The sequence below is a fragment of the Ursus americanus genome, chromosome 7 (genome assembly GCF_024610735.1).
Source record: "Ursus americanus isolate L20-20 chromosome 7, mUrsAme1.1.p, whole genome shotgun sequence".
NCBI classification, from domain to species: domain Eukaryota; kingdom Metazoa; phylum Chordata; class Mammalia; order Carnivora; family Ursidae; genus Ursus; species Ursus americanus.
The window spans coordinates 54,500,912-54,527,662 of NC_142133.1; the positions used below are offsets into that span (position 1 = coordinate 54,500,912).

The window sequence follows — 26,751 nt, forward strand, 5'->3', positions numbered from 1 at the left end:
CCTCAGTAAATATTTTATACCTTAAATTTAAGATGATAAAGACATAGTTAAATAACTTGGTTACTTTAGTTAGATATATTTCTGAGGACTCTGAGAAAATCATGATTTTTTTTTTTTTTTTTTTTTGCGTTCATTATGTCTTCGTCTTTCCACAAGGTTTTTTGTGTACACTCAGACAGTTGTTTCGGCTTATTTGCACATGCAATTAACTAAAGCTCTGCAAACATGAATCCAAATGGGAACCCGTGGAAAATCTGAAGATCTAACCCTGTGGTCATGAGCACAGGCTCCCCCCAAACTGCCTACATTTACTCAACCCTTCTATGCCTCAGTTTAACTTTAAAATGTAGATACTATTAGTACTTAAATTGAAGGGCTGGTAAGAAGATTAAAGAATTTCATAATTATAAAGTGTCCAGAACAGTGCTAGGTACATTTAATAAGTGTTAGCTACTATTATAGTTAATATAGAAATGGTAGCTAACATTATAAGCATTACTGGGAATAATATCAAAATATTAGCAGGAACTCTGGAGGAAGAAAGGGAAGCTGGCATCAACACTTTAGGACGTACTGAAATTTCAAAGTAATTAGAAGTTGAAAGATAAATTTAATCTTACCATTGAGACAGTATCCTTTTCTGAGAAATCATATATGTTTTTGTCCAAGAGTAAATTTCCCTTTCTGGTACTCTCTCTTGTAACCATGTGATAACACTTCATTATGCAGATTAAATGTGTGCCCCCAAAAGAAAACAAAGACTGTGTATTCTGAAGATTAGTAATTATACAAAAGATAATCTGTTAGGGCTAAGAATATCATCTCCTGATAACACTGTTTCCCAAGCCAGAACACCATATTTAAAATCATCTGGCTAGAGGGCAGTCGTCCTGATAAAGGATAATGGGAGTCAGTGAAAACCAGCCTTGTAGGAAAACAGCCTGTTGAGAGAGCCAGTCTCATCATTTGCGCTATGGAAAGAACAACAGTGGAAATAATCTTAAACGGAATGCTCTAGATCACGTAAATTTTTTGATTAGTATTGTGACTGTGTCTTGTAAAAGTTATATTTTAGGGGTGTTTTCAGTCCTAAACTGGTTTATGTCCCTTCTATATTGAATATCAATTCATACTGGAATTAGGATCACTAAATAGAGTTTTCAGAGTGGCAGAATTTGGTTCAGTGTGAGAAGAAAACAGAAAAGATCAGAGTTGTCTATCCACCTTGCCTGAGGAAATGAGTTCCCCACCACTGGATGTGTAAAAGGAAAAGTATACTTTTCTATCAGGGAAAAATCATTGGTCCATCTGATTATACTCCCTACCCATTGCATTAATACTGAAATAAACAAACCCATTAACTTTCAATTGTCTATAATAGAAATAAAATGTTCTATGTGGCATTTCATATTCTGGACAACTCTCATTCATTGATTCAAAAATATTTATAGGGGAGACATTCTTCTAGGGACTTTAAATATAGCTATAAACAAAACATATAAAATCTCTGCCTTTACATGGCATATTATGTTGAGACAAGGCAGATTAATAATAAGTCAAATACATACAGTCAGAAGGTGTTAAGCGCTATGAAGAAAAGCAAAGCAGGGAAGAGGATAAGGAATATTGGAAAGGATATGAGGGGATGTTAGTTGGTTAAATAGTGAGGGAAGGATATTTCCAGAAGAAATAGAAGAAATGGGAGCAGGAATTTTAGGAAGATTTATATTTGGCCATTGACTGAAATATGTTATCTGAAATCACACCAAATAAATTTATTTTATTTCTAATTAGGTATTTCTAATTAGGTATTTTTATTTCTAATTAGGTGTTAGTAGATTTAAGTCTTTAATAGTCCAAGATAAGTGTCTTCAATTTTTGTCATCATTTACCATGTGCTAGGACTTGTAAATCCTCTTTGTCTCATACCCAGCCAGGAGCACTATACTTAAAAAGGCAGAGAAGAACGGGAAAATCAGCGCCACCGGTCTTCTGTGTTCTGTCTCCCAGCGTGCGCAGTACTTTCTTCAGGATGCTCTCCCAACTCCTAAGTCTGAGTGTGTGTCCCCTCATTGCATTATGTTAGCTCTATTGTGCCGTATCGCAGCTCATCTTAGACTTGGCAGACTCTGGACTGCCTTCTAAGCCATAAGCTTCACAGCAGGTCGTGTGGACATTCTGTTCCACCGTTGTGCTTGACGCATGGAGGTGCTCAGGAATATTTGTTGAGTTGGATGAATTAATATCCCTTGCAAATCTAGTACTCTATAATTTTGGTCTCCACTGGCTGGATATATAAACTCTGGAAGTTTTCTTGTGCTATACTCACAGCACCTAGAACAGGCTCGGGACGTGGTAGGCACTCAGAAAACATTTGTTGGAGGACTGTACAGCTTTGAAACAGGCAAGAACATCATATGCGAGTCAGAAGGTCGCTGTTGACAGCACTCAACTTTCTCAGCACTCTGCTTTCCTGCCCACACTTCTAATCGCCCTGGCTTAGACATAGGTCAAGTATGTTCATCGTGCATCTCAGTACATTCCTGCCCCAAGCCAGAAAAGTACCCTGTCCTCTATACTTGATGCCCCACCCTTTTCATTTATCAGATGATGCATCATAGATGGATACATATCTTTTAAAATTTCTTAATTTTTAAAGATTTGCCAGCGTGATATAGAAACGTGTATATTAAAGTTTTGTCTTAGAATGTTTTGATTAAAAAACGCATCTTGCCCTATCTTGCCAAAGTTATCTGATATTTTCACTATTTGTAATTTCAAACAACCTGTTTCAGCTCACTGCAATTGTAGTAATCATTTCAGATTTCCTGTCAACTTTCTTGCCTTGGGGTGAATGAATAGGGTATTTCCAGACAGATGTCTAAGGTCGGTTACTTCTTACTTTAATGAAGGGTGTGCTTCCTCTATGTGACTGATGGAAAAACATTATGTTTAGGTAGCAATAGCAATTCGGTGTGCTTGGCTCACAATTTATGACCGTCTCAGCCCCTAGGGTGGTGGAGGAAGTAGTATGTCCCTCTTCCACAGGAGCCGAAGCTGTGCCAGCACTTGAGAGCTTAGACATTGATGGATAAGGTAATCTATTCCAACGGAAATGTGGTGGCAGAGAGTTAAGTAAGATATTCTCTGTGCGGTTAAGACTTGTCAGATAAGACTTTCAAGGTAGAAAGGAGGTGAATGAGACTGAGAGGAGATGCAGTGGTCAAGCAGGCAAAGAAGGGACTTGAGAGTCAAAAATCCTGGGTCCGAGTCCCAGTTTAGGAGTTTATTAGCTGTGTGAACGTGGGCTTTCCTCTCATCTGTAAAGTGAGGTTATCGATACTTACACCACAGTGTGGTTCTAAAGATTAAATAGCGTACCATGTATGGCGTCTCCACGGACCCCAGAACATTAGCAGTGGCAAAGGCTTCTATTTGAGAAACGTAACCTTCAGTGTAAAGCTTCCAGCTGCCCAGTTCAGTATAAAATCAGCAATTTCACAGGTGATAAGAAGCATCAAGTCTAGACATAAAATTTTTAAAGTTGGAAGGTAGAAATCATAGCAATAGCAAAACTACTTAACTCTTTGTAATCTGCACCGTGACATTTAAGGGAAGAGGAAAGGGTGATGCATACTAGCTTAAGGGACAATGAACAGGGATCTTCTTTATTTACAAATTGAAAATTGATTTATTGGGTTTTTTGCAATTAAAGAAATGTTTTATTGTTGGTTGAAAATATTTTTTAATCATAATCACCTTGTTAATTGTGAAAAATTCAGGTATTAACGAAAGTAAGTAAAGTAAAAGAGAAAATTACTCAAATGCCACAGTCCAGAAATCAATAAATATAAGTAACATTTGAAAGGATAAGCTTTCTTAATTTCTCTATGTGTGTGTGTGTGTGTGTATACATATACATATATATCTGTATCTATTCTTATGAAATTATTCTTTTTACAATCATAGCATTTAACTATACATGATATTTTGTAACCTGCTCTTAACACAATACATGTTCATGTCAGTATCAATCTATATTCTATATTGATCATTCTGTTCATGTCAACATGTATCTGTAATTCCATTTTTAATGGCTACTCATGGTTATCATGTGTTAGCCCATTGGTAGCCATTTAGATTGTTTGCAATAAGTTTTAGCTATTTTAAGCAATGCTGTGTTGAATTTCTGTGCATTTATGTTTGTGCATACTTTTCAATTATTCTCTTTGGCTAAGTTGCTTGATGTAGAATTACTCTGACTAAAGGCATGTACATTAAAAATAAAAAGTTTGTCAGCCTGCCCTCTAGAAAAACTGCTTGGACTTAAACATAACAGGACATTTTTAAGTCTCTATAAAGATGGAGCTCTAACTGAATTAAAGCTGTTTTTAAATTTTTAATTAAATGCTGTTTTAAAGGGGTGGGTTACATTAAAAAGTGGATTAAGCCAAGTAAGAGAAAATAGGGAAAGGGTGTGCATAAGCAGGATTAGTGAAAGTATTAAAACTGTTCAAATCAAACTTCAGGGTAACCAAATAGGTGGTGAGCATGTAGAGGAGGAAAAATAATTTTCCCTCTACTCTCCTAGGTTCTTGGCTGAGAACCCCTGTAATAAAATACAGATTGACCGGAGAGAAACGAACAGAAGTTTAATAACACGTATACATGGGATATGCAGAAAAACTGAGTAACTCCCAGAATGGCCCAAACCGTCACCTTATATGCCATCTGCACATAAAGACAAAAGACAAATGTTGGGGGTGGAAGCGGCCAGTTACGGGAGGTCATCAAGAAAAGCACAGAAATCAAGTTTATTGTTGTTATTCAGATTTAAGTACAAGACTTCTCCATTGGTAAGAGTTTCTAGAGATTTGGTTATCCCCCTTCTCCTGGTACAGAGAGTAAGACACTCTTACAAATGGAGATTTCCCTATAAAAGTAAATGTTTCTTACAATATGGTCGCTTCTATTCAGTTTTCAGAGCTTCTCCTGTGTTGTCTGCTTCTGAAAAATAATCACTCTAAAATAATCCTTGTACCCAAACATTTTGGGGTGGCGAATTCTGCTCCCCTTCAAGAGAAAGGTCTGCTTTTAAGAATTCCAACTAGTAAATTATGAAGTAATGACAGAATGTTTTCAATTTGAAATCTCCAATGAAATAAAGGATTCAGACAATAATCATCAATGGCTGTGGAAAACACTAGATGGGGAAATTTACGATAGATGAATCAAGCTGATGATACCTGAACACACTAAGTTTATCTACATGGAAGGAGAGCAAACAGACATTATTTGCTTCTTGATATGACACAATGGAAGATACATATACAAGACTCCCTATCACACAGTCATGCCCGATAAGCAACGAGTTTATAGTAAAGATAGAAGACAGAAATCTATTAAAAGATACCACAGTAATGCATTCAGTAAATTCCAGAATGTGTGAAACTTGACAGAACAATGGACTTGATTTCTTAGGATATTTATATTGTAAAAACAAAGAGAGGAAGAATTTGTAAAAGAGCTTCTTTTCATGCGTACATTTCATACGTACAAAATGTTTTAATGTTATTCAGATCACTGTTCTCACAAACTACCTGCAAACATAATGTTTATTCAGAGAATCAGAGAAATCTCTACACTGGATATTTGATGAAATTAAATAATTATTGCTAATTTTTTAAGTGTGACAATGTTGCAGTTATGAAAAACAAAGAGTCCTGTTTTAGAAATACACATTGAAGTATTTACAGATGAAATAGGGTAATATCCAGGAGTGGCTTTGAAATATCAAACCTGGACAGTGGAGTCAGATCTAGATGTCACAGAATTGGCAATTTGTTGTTAATTGGCGAAGCTGGAGGTGGGTACGTGGGGACAAGCTCTACTTCTCTCTCTACTTTTACTTATGTTTGAAACTTACTATGATAAAAAGTGAGGAATGTATTTAAACATAGATTACTGTATACAAAAGATTTATGCATACTGGCAATACACAAAATGCAGAAAAGGATCTACTTTTAATTAAAAGAAATTAAAATAAAAATCGAAAATTGTGATAATCTAAAAATTCTTTTGGTTCCAGGAAGAGCCTACTTAAACTTAATGGTCAATGCTGGGAACCATGTGGAAAGACATGAAAAGTCTTCATAATCAAAATAATTGAGTGATTGTTGACTTTAAAAATTACCTAGATGGATAGGGAAGAACACTTCTCTGTAAAAAGCAATTGCAGTAAACAGTAAAAAATACATAAATACCGCTTATTTTTAAATAAGTAAACACCATTGAAGTCAGTATTATCTGCAAGTTATCTTTCCAGAGAAAATGAATGACTGTGTTTTTAACAAGATAAAGAGAATTCTCAATCATGGAGGAGGATGCGGTAATTCCATATATCACTTCTCTTGTAAGATGCAATGTAGACCAGATGATGGAATATGAGCTTTGAGACCTAGAGTAAGCACTGAGACTTTATATCCTGAAATCTCAATGTTTTAATGGAAGAAAGAAGGAGAAATCAGTTCCATGTACCCATTTTACAGATATTCAACCTGAGATTTAGGATTCTGAAGTAGTTTGCTTATAATTAATAATAATTAAATTAATTTTTGCACAGTAATATGGTCATATATGAAATAGTCTTCATTCCAATTTTGTTATTAAAGTTCTTTGTGAAGATTACAAGATGATAGCCATAAAAATTTAATATAGATATTAGATAGAATTAATAGGTAATAGATGAATAGAATAGATAAAGGTGGTGAGCACACAGATAAATTCAAAAGTATCAAAGGAGACCGCTATTGTTTTCTTTGGGAAAAAGTGGAAATTAATCAGGATTTAATTAAAGCAAACAGCGTTCTGGAGGAAGTAACAAGGACAGAAGTTGTTTATGTGAATGTCAGATGCAGAGAGACCCTGTATGACCTTTCATGAGAAGGAGCATAAGATAGCAAATCATCATTCTGTAGAAGAACCAAAAGGAGACAAAGATGGCAGCTGGCAGTGTTTTTGAGAGGAGAAAGAGAATTTAGAGAAGTGAATAGAACCGTTTAGAGTTTGTCCTTTTTTCCATCGTACTTAATTAATAGCCCCATCACCCCTCATCAGAAACAACTTTAACCATCAGGATGCTGACCTTTGGTTAGGAGGGCAGTGCTGCTGTATGATCTACGGGCCATGCTTTATAAAGCAGATCCTTTCACTTCGAGCTGGTCTTTAGCAGTGGCATTGGGTTTCATCCATCCCCCATCACACTCTCAGCTCTGCGCAATAGGAGACATTTCCAAGATAGGGAGCTTGGGCTTAATGGTGAAGTCTTTGGACATGTAAAAAGCTAAACAACCCTCCTGAGGGTCAGATACAAACCCTAAGGGGCACAATAAACACTGTGTTTTACCAGTTTAGACTCCGGCCAGCCTTGGGGATCCACTCCACTCCTTTCACAGGATTTAATTAACGGTTCCCCTGGTGGGATTTCACTCTCAAATTAACCCATCTTTTAAAACACTTATCCAGCTGCTTTCTTTCTCTGTATATTTTGGTTTTAGAGTACCTGTTCCTATAAAATATATGATTAATTCACCTCAATGTCTAGACACTACTATATTTATTGCTTTCTTGGGCCCTTTATAAATGAGTTAATGATGTCAAGTAATCATAGTTTTTTCAGGTACATCATACATGTGAATAAAGAGTAGAATCACCCATCAGAAAGGTAAAGACCAAGTCAAAATTTCCAGCATCTGTGCTTGTTGGGTTGGCGAGGGGAGGAGGACATATTCAACCAACCAACATGAACTATAGGTTTGAGTACCTTGGAATGTAAGAAGGTACAGAATCACATTTCCTGTCATTCCAAACACTTCCTGTTCATTGCACCAAATGATTCTCAGAATCCTCTTGAAAGAGACAGAAAATTTATTAGTATTCTCAGTTTGCAAGAGAAGCAAAGCTCAGTGCTGTTATGACCTTTTTAAACATATTTTATTTATTTGTTTGTTTATTTATTTAGAGAGAGAGAGAAAATGTGAGCTGGGAGGGGCAGAGGGAGAGAATCTCAAGCAGACTCTGGCGCAGGGCTCAATCTTCCAACCAGAAGATCATGACCTGAGCTGAAATCAAGAATCTGTCACTCAACAGACTAAGCCACCCAGGTGCCCTGAGCGCGGTTATGACCTTTAATGAAGAAGTAAAAGGTAACAAATCATTGTTCTGGAGAAGAAATAAAAGGAGGCAAAGATGGCAGCAGCTAGGTAGTAGCAAAACTGTAGCGACGCCCTCTTCCCACTCTTCCAGTATGTGGCCATCCGATTGGGTGTAAAAGCTGCAGGGAAGACCCTGAAGTCATGTTGGAAGGATTGCCTCCAGTGGAGCTCTGGGGAGCTCCTTTCCTGCAGTGGCTCCCTAATGCACATACCAGTTTGGAAAATTTTGGGTTGAGTTTTGAAAGAGCCTCATTATTGTAATTGACTCATTCATATGTAATGTTAAGTTTCAACATCATAATAGATTCAGATTTCTCCCACAACTCCTGCCCTTGACACAGCTGACTATATTTGCAAGTATTGGGCAATTATGAACTTGGAGAGGTTATCAATTCCTTCAGATCCTATTTCCCTCTTTTACAACAAATAGGCTGCAGCGACCTCTTCGTTGTTCTGAGATAAAATTAATTGATAGCATAACCTATTCCATACATATTTTTTAATGTATTAAAACTTAATTACTCTTACTAATCAAATGTATTAAATTTATTTAAATAAAATAAATAGCATTTTACCTTAAAACAAAGGGATGAAGACCAAAAAATCTAGCATAGGTTTCCATTTTAAAAATAGATCCTACAATGTCAAGTCGTGTTAGTGTTAACTTAACACAAGATTTCTCCTAATGACAAGTGTACAAACTTTTAGTTTGTGTCAGAATGAGGGTGTGTCACAAGAGATGTCAGAAATACCTATGAAAAATCAAGCTAATTGGTTCATCTTGAATCTGTTATCCAACAAATAAGACTGCTTTTAGGAAAACAGCATTCTTCTGAGTGTGTGTGTGTTCAAAAGACAATAAATATTTGATGAAACGTTCTGACTACATTCAGATTTCCTTCATTGATTCTGTGTATTTCTAAAATAATATTAAAAGCAGCTGTAGTTAGGGGAAGCAAGAGGCTCTTTATAGAGGCTGTACTTTGTCAGAGTTAGCTCCGTTTGCCTTTCCCACATAGTAGATTTAAATGTCTGGCAATTTGCTAGTGGAGTGGCCGTGAAGGTGCGGTAGGGGGAGGATCTTGTCACCTGCTCCCCACCTACAAGTCAGATCTATGTCATAAAAAGAAGACCAGATATTCTCAGTCTCCTATAACCTACTAAAAGGCAGCCCATCAAGGGCATCAGGCAGTGGGAGGATGACTGTAAGACACAAAGAGTAAGGGGATGTATTGTCCACAGAGAGTTTAAACACAATAATAAAACCAACTAAGTGTTGTCCACTCTTCATTATCATCATGCACCATCCCAGTGATGAGACACCCTCCTTGCCTGCTGGAGCAGATGACCGCCCCCCTTTAGTATGCCACACTCACAGGAGACTTGTTTCCTAGAATACTGGCAGCTTACAGAAGTCATATGTGTTCTAACTGGAACTATCCAGAAGGATTCCCCTGAAAATGAAAACTCAGTAATTTTAAAAAGTCCTGGGCTGGGGAAGGAGCAATAATGAGACTCTGCTGAAGTTCTGAGCCAAGGAGAAAAAGAAATATATTCCCTTTCTTCTCCAGTCGGTGCTCAGAGTCCTCGTACTGGCTGGGGTTTCTGTGAGATGACTGTAATCATCTCCTACTGGTCTCTTTATCCCTGACCACGCTGACTTTGACACATCTCACACCCTCCTCAAGATGTACCTTCATGAAGTGCCTATCTGCTATTGCATTCACGTGCTCAAAAATCTTCAGAGTCTAATTCTTACTAGGAAGCTGAGTTCCTAGAGGTATCTAATTCATGTTTTTAACCACCACAGGACTTAGTTCTTGGCCCCGAATGGAGTTGTCACTCACTGTTTGCTGCCTGACTGATTTACAAATTCAGCCAGTAAATGTGCTACCAAGTTCCCTTTACATGATTGCCCTATAATAAGGCATACTCCATTAATTTGCATCATTTATTCAACACATATTTATTGATCGTCTATTTTGAGTTAGGTTGGCATTTTGCTGTGAATAATTTCCATCTCAAATTTCCATCTAAAATCTTTCTTTGAGCAATTTCTAGATACAGAGATTTTTTTTTTTTTTTTGTCAAAAGAAACAGAAAGACAAAAACCAAATGTCTCTCAAGATCTGTAAGATACATAAGTCAAGTATCTTTTTTAGGCCTCAAATCTATCATCCTTCTTTTTGAAAGAGAGCAGTGCATGGGTCATGCTCTGCATTAGCCTACGAGCCTCTAAGGAGACTTGAAACCAAGTATATAAGATCTGGCCAATAAAAAGACCATTTAGGTTACATAAAATTAGAAAAACAGCAACAACAACAAAAGTCAGCTATTATTTCCGTGTGTTTTTGCAAATTTGCAAATGGTGATTTTCTAATAATTAGATATTTAGCCACAATTAAGATTTGTGTATGCAAGTGTGTGAGTTCATGCAAGAGTGTGTGTGTATGAGTGCAATGTGTATGTGTGTGTATGTGTGTACGGTATGTGTGTTGTGGGATCTCAGATAAGAATATACAAAGAAGGATACAGGAGTGTGACAAACTCATGGAAAGAAGCACTGGAACCATCAGTAAGCTACCCATGCGTTATTCCCCTCCCTCCTCACCAGTGCTGTTGACTTTGTGGGAAGAGGTTCACCCATGAGAGCTCACTTGTGGAAAGTTGGCCATCCGGTTGCATGAAAGCACCATTCTTTAAATAAAACCCAGAGGGATGGTCAGAATTCTTGCAGCAGCTCGGCCTTAGAAAGAATACAGTCCTTTTATATGCACCCTCTGGGAGCTGTCTGTCGTGTTGGAGGAATTCGCGGATTTATAGCAGGTGAACACGCTCCTGAAACAGAGGCGCGAACCTGACGAGACTGGCCGCTTTGAGGCGGGAGCTCCTCAAGGAACCTCAACTCACGGCAGAAACAGCGTCTCCAACAAGCCAAACACTGAGCCCTATCATTTCATCTATGTGGGACTCTCAAAGCAGGGATGGCATGGTCGATGGGAAATTCTGACTTCACTGAGGGGTCCGCAGCACCGACCACCTACACCCGTACTTGCTTGCTAAAGTCACTAGCTTGGTTTCCTCGCTTCATTTCTCCAGAGCAGGATCTCCAGCTGATACCCTAGCTTGAGTTCATTGGCTTATTCTGCGTACTGCCTCTTCTTTTTCCAGTAGAATGTAAATCCCAGAGGATGGAAACTTTAACTGGTGTTTTCTCCATTGTATCTCCAGGTCTGGGACAGTGCCTGGGCCCAGGGTCGGCCCTCATGTACAGTTGTGAATGAAAACAGAAAGGAATGACTGAGAAAATGAATTAAGATGACGATTCGCAACTGTGTTTTGTCTCTGCTCTGCCCAGCTTTTGCCTTTAGTAAGACTTGCTTGAGGACTGACTTGGAATATATCAGCAAATTCACAGGTCCCTTGATTCTTGAAAAATAGTCAGTGAGAAAACAAGCACATATCCATAAATTATATGCCTAAAGAGCCTCTCTTAACAGGAAATAAGAGATTCTCTGACATTCTGACAAAGTGGGCCAAATGAGCTTATAAGTAATTCCCTAGATAATTGACAAAGGGTCAGTTTACCGACGTAAGCCTGAGGCACGGTCAGATTGCCATCTCTGTGTGGTCTGGCCTCCCGCAATGTCACAGACAATCTCTCTGTCATCACAGAGCAGGTGGCCAGGCAGGACTGTGGGTGTGGATCTGGTGACGATGTCATTTGCTAACTAGGGCTTGCACTGTAGCTACAAGGAGGTGATTGCTATTGAGTTGCAATTCACACTGGACAGGGGCCAACGAGTTTACTTTACCCTAGGACCAAAATCCATCTTTTGTCAGCACAGGGCAGTCCCTTACAGGGCACAATATGTGCTTTATTAATTCATCTACCATGTACCAAAAACTGCTCTAGATGCTGGGGATTGGGTGTTCAACAAAACAGAAAGAGGCCATGCAGTCAATGGACTCAATTTTCTTGATCATCTCTTCCAATCCGCTCAGATATCTTTGTCAGGTCAATTACAAATGTCACTTGTGCCCCTTAGAGATGTAAAAAGGCCTTCAAACATTTGTAAGCTCTCTTAAGTTTCCAAGAAGAGTCCCCATTTTTATATCCTGTTAAATATCAATGTTTGATGGAATAGCAGAATACAAGCAGCATTGTGGCAGATGTAAAGGGATTTTTTTTCACTCATCTTTACCACTAATTAGCTATTTGATCTGAGGCCAGAGGTTCCCAGCTCTTGCTGAAACTTAGAACCATCCAGGGAACTTAAAAATTTTCCAGTGCCCTTACTCCACTTTCAGTCAATGAGAGCAGAATCTCCAAGAGTGGGTCTGGGCTTCCATATTGTTTGGGAACAGTTTAACTGATACTTATTGTGTAGCCAGTGTTGGACAAATCTCTTTGATCTCAATCTGTAAAATGAGGGTAATCATAATTCCCTCATTAATTCCTAAGGATTTCTTAAATTAAAGTTAGGTTGTAGATGGCAAATAATTTTAATATCTACACAAATAACTGGTGCAGAGCACCCTGGAGGCTTCATCTCCAGTCTCTTTTGGTAGAGAGTCCTTGAATCAATGTTGAGGAAAGTTTGTGCAAACTTAGTGAAGAAGTTTATGTCACAGATAAGGTCATCTGTTAATATAATTGATAGGACAGGAGCTCCTGGGTGGCTCAGTCAGTTAAACATCTGCTTTCTGCTCAGGTCATGATCTCAGGGTCCTGGGATCCAGTCCTGTGTTGTGCTCCGTGCTCGACCGGGGGAGGGGGGGTCAGCTTCTGACCTCTCCCCTCCTGCCTCGTGCTCTTTCTCTGTCTCTCTCTCTCTCTCAAAAAAATTTTTTAAAAAAATATAGATGATTGCTAGGACAAGCAAAATCTTCATTGTAGTGAAATGTGTTTAAAATGACTCTATTGGAAATTATGCCCCCAGATTATAATGGAGATGGGATGAAGTTAATACCCAGACATAAAGGAAAAGAAATGTGACCCAGCAAGAATGTTGTTTTGTTTTGGAAAGCAAATTAATGCTCAGAGACTGAGGGTTTTTTTTTTTTTTGCCAGCAGTTTATTTAACGCAGGTTCACTACAGGAATTTCACAAATCAATAACATACAGGATGTCTCTTCGTAAGCCAATAAAGAGATAATATACTCCAAATCAGTGATAGATTAATCACACTATTGTTCCAGCAAGAGGAGAGGAAAGGAATAAAGTCCACATTCAGTGGGGTTGAATCTTTATAGGAGTCGGTACTTGGGAGACACAGGTTAGCCAACTGCGAGCTGATGTCCAGCTGTCAGTGCAAAAGTTCGAGTTCCCTGTTGCTAGAGCACGTTGCTAGGGAACGGTAGCTCTGGTGTTGATGGGCAGGATGATCTTTGCCAAGGGCTGCAACATGGTTTTCACCGCTGCCAATAAGAGTCGCCTTGACCAAGGCAAGAGCTAATGCCCCAAGGTCTTTGGAGAGCTATTTTAGATGAGAAGGAATTGCCTTGCCCAGACCGAACACTCTCAGATGGGCCTCACGAACTCTCGGTATTTATAGTCTAAATGTCCCTTTGCCATAGTTGCTTCTTTATGTTTTTATCAAGAAGGCCCCCCCCCCACCCCGGGGTGGGGGTGGGGCCTCCAGCAACTGAACTGCTGAGTTCTTATTTGTGAGAAGAGAGGAGATGATGATGTCGTGACACAACTTACTTCATTCTTATATCAAAACAACTTTATTTCTAAAAACAACTGTTTGTTTTGGTCTTTGTTGCCAATAAGTGGATTTGACATTGTTCCAAACTGATACACAACAGACGTGGTGCCCCCTCTATCAACATAGAACTGCGCTCTGTACTTACAGAAGCAGAAACTACGCACCGGCTTCATTCGTTACAGAGAAGGCACGTACTTTCGGAGTGCAGAGCATTCACTTTCTTGGATTTCTTTCTTTTCTTTTTTTTTTTTTTAAAGATTTATTTATTTATTTATTTATTTGACAGAGATAGAGACAGCCAGCGAGAGAGGGAACACAAGCAGGGGAAGTGGGAGAGGAAGAAGCAGGCTCATAGCAGAGGAGCCTGATGTGGGGCTCGATCCCACAACGCTGGGATCACGCCCTGAGCCGAAGGCAGGCGCTTAACCGCTGTGCCACCCAGGCGCCCCTCTTGGATTTATTTCTTGTACAGAATTCTGTATAGTACAAATGAGAGCATAATCATTATTGATAATGAGATGGCCTGATTATGTGGAACCTAATAACGTAGATACTTATTTTATGAATATCATTTTTATGGAACTTTACCAACAATAGTAATAACAACAGCATCATTTATTAAACAATTACTATAATCAGGGACTATGTCAAGCACTTTATATACATTTTATCCCTCCTATAACTCCTTTAAGGAGAACTCTGCAATCTAGATTTTCCGGATAAAGATACCGTGACTCAGAGAGATTAAAGAATTTCCCCAAGATCGCACAGCCGGAGGTGGGATTCAAATCCAGATATTCTGACTCCAAATCCTTAAATCTTAACCAGTTTTGGTTCTTTTCCGACCCACTAATTGCTCTAGATAATGATTCTGCCATGAAGTTACTCACTGGTAAAGTTGTGGGACACTGACTAGATAATGCCCTTAGTGTAATAAGGGGCAGAAGTGGAAAACAAGAGCATCAGGATTTTGTACAAGCCCAGTCCTTGACGATAAATTGCTCAGTCGTGGAAGTGCAGGTCCCTGATCCAAACACTGTGCAAATTCAGAGGAAGTGGGTAACCCCCCCAGGGAAGGAATTAGGGGTTATCACTGTGAGTCTACTGGGGAGGCTGCTTCCCACCCAGCAGTAGGGCCCACTCACTGGGTGGAATTCAGGGTGGTGCTGAACTAGTCAAAACAAAACAGAGAAGTAGAAGTTTACTTGCAGGAACAAGACCCCGGTAAGGAGGAACAATAGCACTTAGAAATCAACAAAAAATTCCCTGCAGTCACCCTTGAAGCAAAAAACCCTGGATCCAATCAGCAGCAATGGAAACCCAAAAGACAAATTGTGCCAGTGGTCTAGTTGAAGTTCCTAGGTGTGGGAGAATGGCTGATGCTGAGTTCCACGCGCCGATCAGGCTCGGGCGTGCTAGACTAGTGTTTTCTTATGTAGAAATCAGTATCAGACTGAGCTCAAGAATGAGCAGGGAGTTGAGTGTGAAGGCTGGCAGAGGAGGAAATGAGGTGGGGAATTACTAACTCTATTAATACACTTAGAAAGACCCAACGCTAGAAAAACAAGGATGGCACCTCTGACCTAAGTAATTCGAAGTAAAAATGAAAGAAATTACGACAAAGTACTTGTTTTTCTTATGTTGAGAAATTATGGAGTGTTTTGGTAAAATATTAAATATTTTTAAAAATTTTGGTAACCCTGATTATATGTCCAATTTCTCTGTAGACTGGATGAAAAAGTAGGGTCTAATTCACAACATTTATACATAGTCTGAAAGCGAGTTTGCTAAAAGATCTCCTGAAGCTTTGCAGGGAATTAGTTCATGAAAATCTGAGCCATCTTATAGAATGTATCAAATCTTAGTGATTTCCCTGTGGAGTCCCCAAAATGGTCATGCCCTACTGTTTTGGATACATAACAGAAGAGACCCATATCTCTGAATCCTGAGCCCAAAGAAAAGAATGGCAATCGAGATTCAAGCATACAATTAAGAAATAACTATTGGCATTGGAATGTAAATCACCACCTTCCTACATACAATACTTCTTTCCAAAGCCACAGCCTGCAGAAACCGCTCTATTTCCTTACCTAGAGCCTTGTGCCAGTGATGTAGCCTTTGATAATTCTTGCAATAAAAATCCAGTCATGTATGACATTTAGGAGGGAGCAAAAGGTTTGACTTGCCTTGGGGCCCTGGAACCCTTATAAAGATGCCTTTAATGAGAAATGAAAGGAAAAAAAACTTACGGACTCAGAATTTGAGCCAATTCAGAAAGGGTGTGCCGAATCACTAGGCACTAGGCTGCCTTTTAATGGTTCTAGGTAAAGAGAGGATCTTAATGTAGATTCCCCCCCAAATTCAAATTAACCTAATACCAGACTAGACTGGAAAAGAGGAGGAATAAAGAAAACCAAGATGAAGCCTTAACGCTTTCTCAGCTACTGACAAGGTGAACTTTGGGCACTCCTGGCATACAGCCATTTAAGAACAAGGCTGTTGTCACCCATGTCACAAGCATGCTTACGGTTCCAAGAAAAATCTGAGCTTTCACTAAGTGGTCCCTATAGCGTGAATAGGCCACGCCCCTTCCACGGAATCTTTTCCAGTGAGATGTAGTCCACCGGCATTTTCATTCAGCTCTTTTGCTCAGTTCCTTCAGTTAGCCTGGTCCTATTTCCTGTGGGGGAGTCTTTAGTTACTGGCTGTGCCTGTGTCATTTAGAAAGCGGCCACTTTTCTCTCCAAGTCCCTTTCATTGAGTGTGAGCCAAATGTCTGCCTCTCACACTCCCTTGAAATCAGTACCCTAAGTAACTTTTGGCTAAGGACACACTCTTACAGAAAGATGGTGACCTTCTGTGTCTCCCCACATGTCATTCTGTTTACACCCACTAGTCAGTGCAGTCTAACAAAAAGTCAAGAACATTTAAGTCCTAGCAAGGAAAGGAAAATATTCTTAGGGGAGAATGATTCCCGGGAATATACAAGACAAGAGGGAGCTTGGTTTCCTCCATCAAGCTGTGAATCCCCGACCAGTAGATGGACGCAGCAGACCCTTGTTAATTAAAGCACAAGCCTCATCCAGACAGGACCAACATCACTTGTAAGTTTGCTAGAAATGCAGATCCTAGGCCTGCTCCGGATCTGCTCCAGGAGAACCGGCAATCCCCAGGTGATTCACATGCACATTCAGGGTTGAGGGGTATTGGGCAGAGCGGTTACAGGTACGAATCAACCAGGGAATCTTAAAAAAAAAAAAAAAGAAGTTACTGGTGCCTGGGTCCTACCCCCAGAGATTCCAAGTTAATCAGTCTGGGGTGTGGCCTAAGCTCTGGGATTTTTAAAAGCTCCCCAGGAGATTCTAAAGCACAGTCAGGGTTGAGAGCCACTGGCCTCATTGTCCAACGGTGGGATTCCTGGAGTCAGAATCTCCTTTACCCTGTGGCCTGGCTGCCACAGAGCTGCAGTGTAAGTAGTGGGGAGACCTCTGCTAAGCACTTAACTTTCTGCTGGGTGCTCTGTTCCTCTCACCTTCTCCGTACAGCTGTCCCTGACCCCTCACACCTCGGCAAATGTCACCAGTGGTGAATGTCAACTGGTGCTCTCAAAACAAGCTCGGAGTCACCCTTGAGAACGGGTTGCAGCTGCAAGATGGGATGCTAAAATCTGCATTTGTAACAAACTTCCCAGGTGTGTCTGATGTGCAGCCAGGTTTGTGAACTCCACAGTGGGTCTAGCCTTTCATCCTGCCAAGTCATTAAGGATTTGTAAGGATGAATGAGCTGTCAAGAGAGCAAGGGCCTGGTGCAATGCTCCTTTATTAATTATGGGGAAGTGATGTATTGGCAATGATAATGCTTCTCTTGGAAAGGCCAATGAATTATTCGTCGATTGCTGCATTAGATTTTTCCCAACTCAACCTTAATGCTCAGCTTTTACTCCTCTGTGTAGTTTAGAAGCGGCACGGCTTTCGCATTGAACAGCTTCTTGGTCTTTATTCCCCAGGTGAGCCGCAATCTTTGAAGGAAATACCAACACGGAGACTCTTTCAGAGATCTTGGCTGGGGAATACCTCTCCCCTCACCCCCACATCCTTATCTGCTTGTGTCAGCGGCTTCTAGCCACGGTGCTGCTCTGCATGTCTATACGTAGGAAAAACACAGTGAGGATGTAGGAGAAAATCATTGATACATCCCCAGGTCCCTTTGCTAAGCGAAAGCTTCCTTTAGCAGAGGGCTAGAAAGCGGAGGAAGAGAGATATATCTGGATTAACAATTTCAGAGGTGAGAAATGGGTAGGCAAGCCGGGGTGAGGGTTCTGCCTGTGGGAGAGGCGAGGAAGGTGGAAAAGAAAAGTTGCAGCGCCCGTCTGCGCGTGTAATCGATGGGCTGGGTGCCCGAAAGAGCGCTAGCGCGCGGCCAGAACGCACTGCGGGGCCGAGGGCCGGGAGCAAATCGAAAAATCGTCTCGGCGGCGGAGGCTGGGAGGCTGGGAGGCTGGGAGGCTGGAAAGGCTCCCCCCCGGCTCGGGGCCCCAGAAACGCGCCGGCTCTCCTCCCGGGCGGTCGCCGAGGGCGCCGGGGCTCGGCGGCGGCGGCGGGGCCGAGCGCGCGTGTGAGCGAGTGCGAGGCTGCGGGCGGCGGGCGGGCGAGTGTGCGCGGGAGGGAGGGGGAGCGCGCGCGCCGCCCGGGCCCCGGCCCTCCCAGCCTCCCGGCCTCCGCGCCTGCCTCCCGCCCGCGCGCACCGGCTGCCCGCAGCCGCCGCTCCCGCTCGCGCCGGCGCTGCACGGGAGCCTGCCCGCCGCCGCCCGCTTTGTACTTCCCCCAGAAGATGGGAGCGACCTCTTCCCGGCCGGGAGCTATTTAAAAGGAGGGAGTGCGCCGTATTGCCTGCTAGCGTGGAGGAAGCGGGGAAGGATCCATCCACACTCCCCCAAACCAGGTAGGATCTTAGGATGGGCAGCAGAAGGGATTTGGTCAGCTACCGCCAACTATTTTCCATTTCTTGTTCATAAGGCTACACTTCCCTCCGCTTGGCCGAAGGACCGGCTGCTGAATTGTGTGTGTGTGTGTGTGTGCGCGTGTGTGTGTGCGCGCGCGCGTGTGTCCCTACACGTTTTCTGGGGTGTCCGCGCTTCTCGGGGGGCGAAATTGCTCGGGCTGGTGCGTCTGGGCGTGAGTGTGCCTGCCTGCCAGTGCCGGCTGCCGGAGGAAGGGCGGGCTGCTGAGGAGAGATGCTGCACCCTGCACGGCGCTGGGCTCGGAGGCTTCAGGGCGCGAAGAGCTAAGTCCACCCGGAATGCAGCGCTGCTGGGGATCCAGGCGTCCCCACCCACTGGGCTCTGCTCCGCGGTCATCCCACCTCCTGGTAATCCCTGGGGTCTTCCCCAAGGCCACACTCGCGAGTCTCTTTTCCGGCCAGCTCTGGGTGCTCCTTCACCACGGACTGCGGAGAGGAGGGTGTTGTGGCCGGGGCAGGAGGAACAGGCAAGGGGGAATTACAGCGGGGGAGTGGGCTGAAGGGTCCCCGTCTCTGGGCACTGTGCCGGGGTGTGCGTTGGGGATTCTGCACGCACAGGCATCTTTCCTCCACGAGATTCGAAGGGAACTTTGCAGCTGCATTATCTGCCTCTGGAGCTTTGCTGGCTCTTGGGGAAATGGTCTGTGTTCTGAGATGTGAGGATATCCTTCTTGGCTCCTCCTTAATGAAGAAGAGGGAGGTCTTATGGGTGGACAGTCGGCTAAAGAAACCAAATCTGCCCAGACGATGCTTTTAAAAAAACAGTATGTGTGCATCCTTGATTTTTACCCCCCCCCCCCACCATGGATTCTGTTGACTATTTGATGAATGACTGGGGCTGGCAATTTGTATTTCCCTCTCCAGACAAAGTGGCAGTGGTTGGGTTGAAAGCAGAGTGATCGAATTTAACAAAGAATTTTTTGAAGAGAGCAATAGTGCATGGTGTCCGCAGTCATTGGAAAGAAAGTCATGCTTTGCCCTAGGTATCTGTTTAACCCCCCTTAGCCTGGCTCCCTTGCCGGCGCTCTGTATCTTTCCTGCTAGTCAGCCACTAGTGGTTGTGACTGTAACAATACAAACTTTGTCCTGCTGGAGGTGTAAAGACTAAAAAGAGAAAAAAAGGATATCAGTAGGAGGTGTAGTGGAAGAAGCTTTTTAAAAAATGACAGATGTGGTAAAGCCAGTCCTGGCGTCCAGACCATGGAGGAGCTAGCAGAGTAGGTGGGTTCTGATCAGATCTGGGTACAGGCATAGCTTGAGGATCTCCAAATATAAGCAATCGGAGCGCCCCCAATCCAGCATCTGTGTGAAGATCTGCTAAGGGAAAGGGGGAGCGACCAGGAGGGGATTCTGCAAGTATACCTCCCCCCCCCACGCCTCCCCTCCCCAAAACACACATACACACACTTGCATGTTTTCTCTTTCTCTCTCAAAGCTACTCCTGCAGCAAGTCGGGAAAGGAGGGTAGAAATGTATCTAGATGTTCCATTTACTTCAGATAAGAAAACAAAACCAGAATAGGGGTGATGGCTTTTAGGTTCCTCTTTCAAATCCTGTGTTACTTGGATTTAGCTCTCTGGGTTTGCTAAACTTGCTTAATTGGCTGCTTAGGCTGGTGTGAAAGGAGGAAGGAAGGGAAAGCTAGCTCCATCTTTGGGGCCTTGTGAGTGAGAAGGTGGGGGGAGACCCACTTACTTCATCAAGAAGCAAGATGTGTTGTCTTGAATGGTTTTCATTTTACAAATTCCGTCTGCTTGAAGAATTACATTTGATTCTGAGGGCTGTTTTGCTAAGATTTCTCCCACCTATTAAAAAAAGAGCCCTGATTTTTTTTTCTCCCTAAAATGGCTGTTGTCTTGTATTAAATATGGAATGATTAAGTACTAGGGAATTAAGGAACTGGGTAGAGGTAAATTGTTATTGACTATCGAGCTGTGCCGGGTTGCAAAGGGTGCAAGTGTTCATGACGATCAGACTTCATTTACTCTGTCTTGGAAGCTTCACAGGGCTGGAAGAGGAGAGTAATGAATTAAAAGAATGTGAAGGCTGTGCTTTACATCTTTCTGTCTATCATTCTGTCCATTATCTACTTACCTGTCTATCCATCGGTCTTTCTCTTCTTTCTGTTTATTTTATCATTACTATTGAATGGTTTTTGCTCTATCGTTTTGGATTAAAGATTAAGAGCTAGCTAACCATTTTGTTGACCATGAAGGGGAAGAGAAGTGATAGCGGCACTTTTACTCCAAATAAAATTACAAAAGGGAGATGAAGTATAGTCAGGACTGTATGCAGGAATTACATTAATTGCTCTCTCAAGCTTACTATGTTTTGAAAAAAAAATTCCAAGAGAGCTTCAGCATTTTGTTAGCAAGCTATATTTAACATGTTTTTTATCGGACAAAAATAGACTTATTCATCTTGCAAAGTAAACGCATGGTTTCTTCCCTCTCAGTGTTTAATCTGTTTCTTTGAAAAAATAAATGATGATAAAAGCTCTGCAGATCCAATGAGGTTACATTCCTGCTTTAAAGCAAGTTAAAGCGTTCATTTAGGTCATGGCTGTGTTTCTCCCAAAGTAAGTGCATTTTCGGACTTTGCCATCTGATTTTGGTGTTGCAGTTCAGTGAGAGGAGCCCTTTCTCCATGACACCTTCAGGTAGAGGGAGCGTAGCATGGAGGTAAGTAGCAAGCAGGCTACCCCAGCAGCATGGAAATAACCAAGGTCCAAGTTGAAATAGAAATTAAACCTGGAAAAAAAATACACGATTAAAAAAGGGTGGTAGAGCACCTATCTTGCATGTTTTGTATTTTTGCAGTGTGAGTGTATGTCGCTTTTAACCAAAAATTAAATAGTTGCTTTACATTTGCCGAGAATTTAAGAATCAATGTGTTGCTATCTCTCTCTTCTTCCTGCTCTTTTCATCCTCCCCCCCTTTTTTTTCTTATAAAGGATAGATGACTCTTGCCAAAACATCTTCCAGTATTGTCCATACCTCATACTTAGACCCCTCATCATAACCTCTACCAGATAGTCTCCCATCTGATCAAATTCTCCTGCTCCCTCTTGTGGCAAATACTCTCCCTGACTTTCCCTAGATTTCGGAATCAAGGCTAACATCGCTGACCGCTCCGTAGCTGCCAATCACTTGGGTTCTAATCTCAGTAATACTTGTGGCTAACCAAGCCAGTGGGCTGCTGAACTAGCCGTTTCAAGTTTTGTCTCGGAACAAAGGCATGTCTATCCCCTAGAGACATACTTGAGATTTAGTGGAAGTAAATGTCAGGTGCTTTCTGACCCATTGGGATGGAATAGATTCGGGAAATGTGAGCTTTCAGAGTTGGCCTCTGAGATTTTGATTTGGACTCGGAGCTGGTCCAGTGGGGCCTCATTAAATGCAGTGAGATGATTTTCAGTTTTCTTTCTTTCTCTTCCAAAAGATACCTCTTTCCCTGTGTCTGTGTCTCTCCATCTCTCTCTTTCTCACTGCCTCCCTCCCTCCTCAGGTTCTCATGCGTGCGCGCGCACACACACACCCCACAGAATATATTTTATACAACAAATATTTTGAAGACTTAAACTAATCAATAATTAGTTTTTCAGTAAGGTTTGTACATCGAACAACCTATTTTCTGAACTGGAGACTCCTGGGGTAAGCTACTCTCCCTGGCATGTTTTCATCAAGAGCAGCTCAGAATGCAAATGAGGAGATATGGTGCCTTCTTCCAGTGTGTTGGCTCAACTTGGAAGACAGTTGCTTGCAGCCCTTGCTGCCTCAAGTGTTTCGTGTAGACGCTCCTTGCTGACAACTCATATGGAACTCCGAGTGTTTTATACCCGCATCTGTGACTGTCCTTTGGTCTGTCTAGCCGAGAGAGTGTAGTACAGAACAAGATAGACAAAGGTTCAAGAGAATCCCATTTTCTCTTTACCTGAAACTCTCTAGCCAATTTCAGGAGGAGGAGGAGGAGGAGGACATGTGGAAGGAGAAAAGCCCTGACTGGCAGTGAAGTGAAGGACATGTGTTTGCGGTCAGGGGCAAGTACGGGATAGGCAGCTGCCCGTAAAGCGATCTGGGGCGGGGGGCGGAACATCCTGGGGTTGGAAGCATTTCTCCATCCGCCAACATAGGATCAGAGATTCTCACGCTTAGACACTCATTTGAATAAAAGGATTCCATTCTGGTAGATCCCTAATAAAATGCAATGACAGCACTTAGGAAAGAGCCACCGTTAGTCCTTATGAAGCGCTCTCATCTGTTCGTTAACTTGTATTGGTCTATCAGGTCAGCTGACAGAAGAGTCCCGAGGGCCTGGAACACAGGAAGGTACAGAGGAAGTGAAAGTAGTTCGAAACTGGGTTGGTGCCCAGTTTGTGCCCTCAGGGGCTCCTTCTGGTGGGGAAGTGTGAGGACCTGCGTGCCCAAGAACCGGGCCGCTGGCGGAGGGAGTAGACAGCAGCCAGACAGAGCCAGCAATGCGCTTCCTCACTGAAATTTTACTTCTGGGGCGGTAAAGGTATCAAACATTTGATCCTTTCCGGAAGGTGTAGCCTTTTGCGTTCTTCTGAGAATAGGCAAAGTTATGTTCCCCAGTGTGAAATGATATCCTTAAAATCTTGAATGGCTTCTACTATACGTCGTTTTGGAATAGTCATACCTGTAACCTACAAAATGCATATGTGATACCAGTTCAGACAGATGGATTCTTGCATATGTGATAGAGATAGAAAAATAAATTTAAATATTGGAGTTCACCTTAATTTAAAAAAAGACAAAAAATAATCACTTAGTAGATGTCATTACATGTGAAGTCAGAATAATAATTTCTTCATTGAATCTAATGTGAGATGAAGTCAGACAGATGAGAGGGTGATTCAGCAATTTATTCCAACCCCAACATGGTATTTATTGAGCACTAACTGTATGCAAGGCCCTGCGCTGGCTTTTCAGAGAATGCAGATGATGAAGAGGAGTTATTTGACATTTGCTGAGCTCCCGTTGTCTGCTCAGGCCCAATCTTAGCACTCTGAATGTGTTTTCTCATGTAATGCTTGTAAGTGCCCTGCAAGGAAGGGTCCTTATCACGATTTAAAGACGACGACTATGTCTCTGTTAAATAACTGATCCAAGAGTTAATAGATGATCCTACCAGTTTTTGATCCTGTTCAGAAGCCATGTTCTTTGTGCCATGCTCTCTACTCTTAGGGCTGTCGTAGTCTAGAACACCTAAATGCTGAGCCACCTGGGAACTATTGCTACCACTATCTAATGAACAAAATGCCGTTAGAGTTTGAAAGGAAGAAGAGAATCTTGGAAGAGGCTTCGTGGAGGAGGAGGCATTTCAGTTTATTTTCAGAGAGTGAAAAGGGCTTCTAAAATAAATACAGTCAGGGCACCTGGGTGGCACAGTGGGTTAAGTGCTGGACTCTTGGTTTCAGCTCAGGTTTGATCTCAGGCTTGTGAGATCCAGCCCCGCGACCCACCCTGCGTGGGGCTCCTCCATCAGATTCGGCTTGAGACTTTCCTCTGCCCCTCCCCGCCGGCCCCCCACGTGTACACAGGCGAGCTCTCTCTCAAATAAATAAATACATCTTAAAAAAAAAATAAAATAAAGCCTAGCTATTTTTGAAACCTGTAAACCAGCCCCAGCTACTTTATGACAAGGACAACCCTGGGGCAACGTTAGGGCCATTTCCAGACTTTTCAAATCAGCTGTGTGTCCCAGTCAGAACTACGCCATGGGAACCGTGGATCTAGAACAAATGCTAGCATAAGCCACTGCACCCATGTATTTTACAAGTGAAACCAAAATTCAGGGTGAATTTCCAGCATGGCCTTTAAAGTGAAACACTGCAACAGTCTGAGAGGTCAGACAAGGGACAGACCACCTGCCATCCTGTTCCTCCTTTAATTGGATGGTTATGTTTTCTGGGCCATTACAGGTGGTGTTTCGTTTCTTTTCTTTTCTTTTTTCTTTTTTCTTTTTTTTTTTGGCACTGAATGGCTCTGGTGCTTTCTCCCTTGAGCTTCTTGGACTCCTCTTCCTCATTTCTGCTTCCCCATAAAACACAGGACCCAGGGCCCGCTGTGGCTCTGCCCTGCTCGATGTATCGCATCCAGTCCCACCAGCAAGTTTAGAAAATCAGACTGCTTACCCTGCCTGCAAACCTAAACTACCTGCGTAGACCATGGTAGGGCCCCAAAGTGAACAGCATTGGGCAGGGACAAAAGGATGGGGTTTGGAGACGTGCTCCGTCATATATCACATGTCTCTCCGACGTTCCAAGTCACTCTTCCAGAACAACCTGCCTGCTAGCTGTTGGGGGATGTGAGCTCCCTACTGGGCAGAGGTGGTGGCTCTTTTTTCCCCTGACCCCTCACTGCCTCTCTTCTCCTGGCCCTGCACCTGTCAGTGGCCCCTTCTAAGAGCTTCTCCTTCTCTTTGCTCTTGCTGCTTAGAACCACAGCTAGCTCTGGAAGGAGCAGCAGAGATCAAATAGTTCTTTCTAATCAAAGGAGCAAATGAAGACCATGTGAAAGTAAATGACTTTTGAGAGTGAAACAGGAGATAGTCGAATTCAGAGCTAGGGTTCTGAGGTCATGTCACCAAAGTCCCATCTTTCTTTTGTGTGCGATAATGTAGAAGGCCTCCGGAAATGTATCTGTGTTTTCTGGCCTCAGGACTCCCAAGATGTCTCCTAATGATCCCCCAAGGTGGGAAGAGAACAGTGGCTTTGACTTGAAGATTCGGGGTATTGATGAACAAAATGAGGGACTCTGGACTACTCAGGCTCAAGTTCTCTGAGGTCAACAGGCATATCATGACAGTCATAATATTTATTTGGATTCAACAAATGGCATATTTAACATCGTGCTGGGGACTTCACCTCTCTGTGCCTCATTCTGCTCATCTGTGAAATGGGAATGATAACAGTAAGAAGCCACGTGGGGGGTTTTGGGAGGAATAATACATTAATACTTGTAAAACATTTGGAGCGGTTTCCGGCACGTGAGTGATCAGTAAGGATTTGTTTTTATTCCTTGAGCTGAACGGTGAGTCTCTGTGCCTACCCGCGTGCCTTTCTATGAACGTGCTGATTGTGGGAGGTTGTCACGGAGAGAAGGAAGATAAGGACACGCATAAGGACACACACCAGAGGTCACAAAACTTGTTTCTCAAAGGGCCACATAGTAAACATTTGGAGGCCACAGGGCCCGTGACAATGACTCGACACTGCCGTTGTAGTGTGAACGCACCTATTGACGATACTTACGTGAATGGACATGCCGTGGGCCATAAAACATTTTTTATTGACCCTGGAATTTGAACATCATATAATTTTCACATCACAAAATATTATATTTTCATTGTTTTCAATTATTCAAAAAGTAAAAAAAAAAGAAATTAAGGAAATGGGCCTTAGAAAAATAGGTGGCAGGCTACCATTCAACCTGCTGGCCCTAGTTCACCAACTCCCGACACACAGCTAGACTGTGAGAGACACAAAGGCACTATCAGTGGGCTTGAAGAATCCTAGCAGTGGGGGTTGGTGTTGTGCAAAGAGAGGTGGCCTAGAAACTGAGACCTTGTTTTACAGCCTAACTCTGTCAAATCTGAGATGTGTGGCTTTGAAAAAGCTTTTTAAGTTATCATGGCCTGAGTTTTCGTGTTGGGAAAAGGGGGTAGGGACAGAGTTGGATGGCTTTCATGGGCCTTCCTAGCAGTAAAAGCAGTTTTACGAAGGGAAATTGGACATTTAAGATGGATCATGGAGGGCCGATGGAAAAGCATGAGAAAGGAAA

The 26,751-nt window shown here is 42.3% G+C and overlaps 1 protein-coding gene across 8 annotated transcripts in view; it reads left to right on the forward strand.

Annotated features, from left to right (window-relative positions):
- The window catches only part of SLC8A1 (solute carrier family 8 member A1), a 368,211-nt gene that overhangs the window by 31,961 nt on the left and 309,499 nt on the right, over positions 1-26,751 (forward strand). For 2 of the 8 annotated variants that reach the window (XM_087863712.1, XM_045809013.2), the window contains exon 1: positions 17,292-17,396. The exons of 2 other annotated variants lie outside the window; for them this stretch is intronic. Coding sequence is in view for 1 of the 6 variants with exons in the window: in XM_087863713.1 (XP_087719839.1) it covers positions 19,226-19,294 (69 nt within the window). In the remaining 5 variants the exon portion in view is untranslated. Of the gene's footprint in view, positions 1-17,291; positions 17,397-18,679; positions 18,869-18,891; positions 19,295-26,751 lie in introns of those variants that run through there. 4 more of the 8 variants (XM_087863711.1, XM_045809008.2, XM_087863709.1 and 1 more) reach the window with 3 other exon arrangements.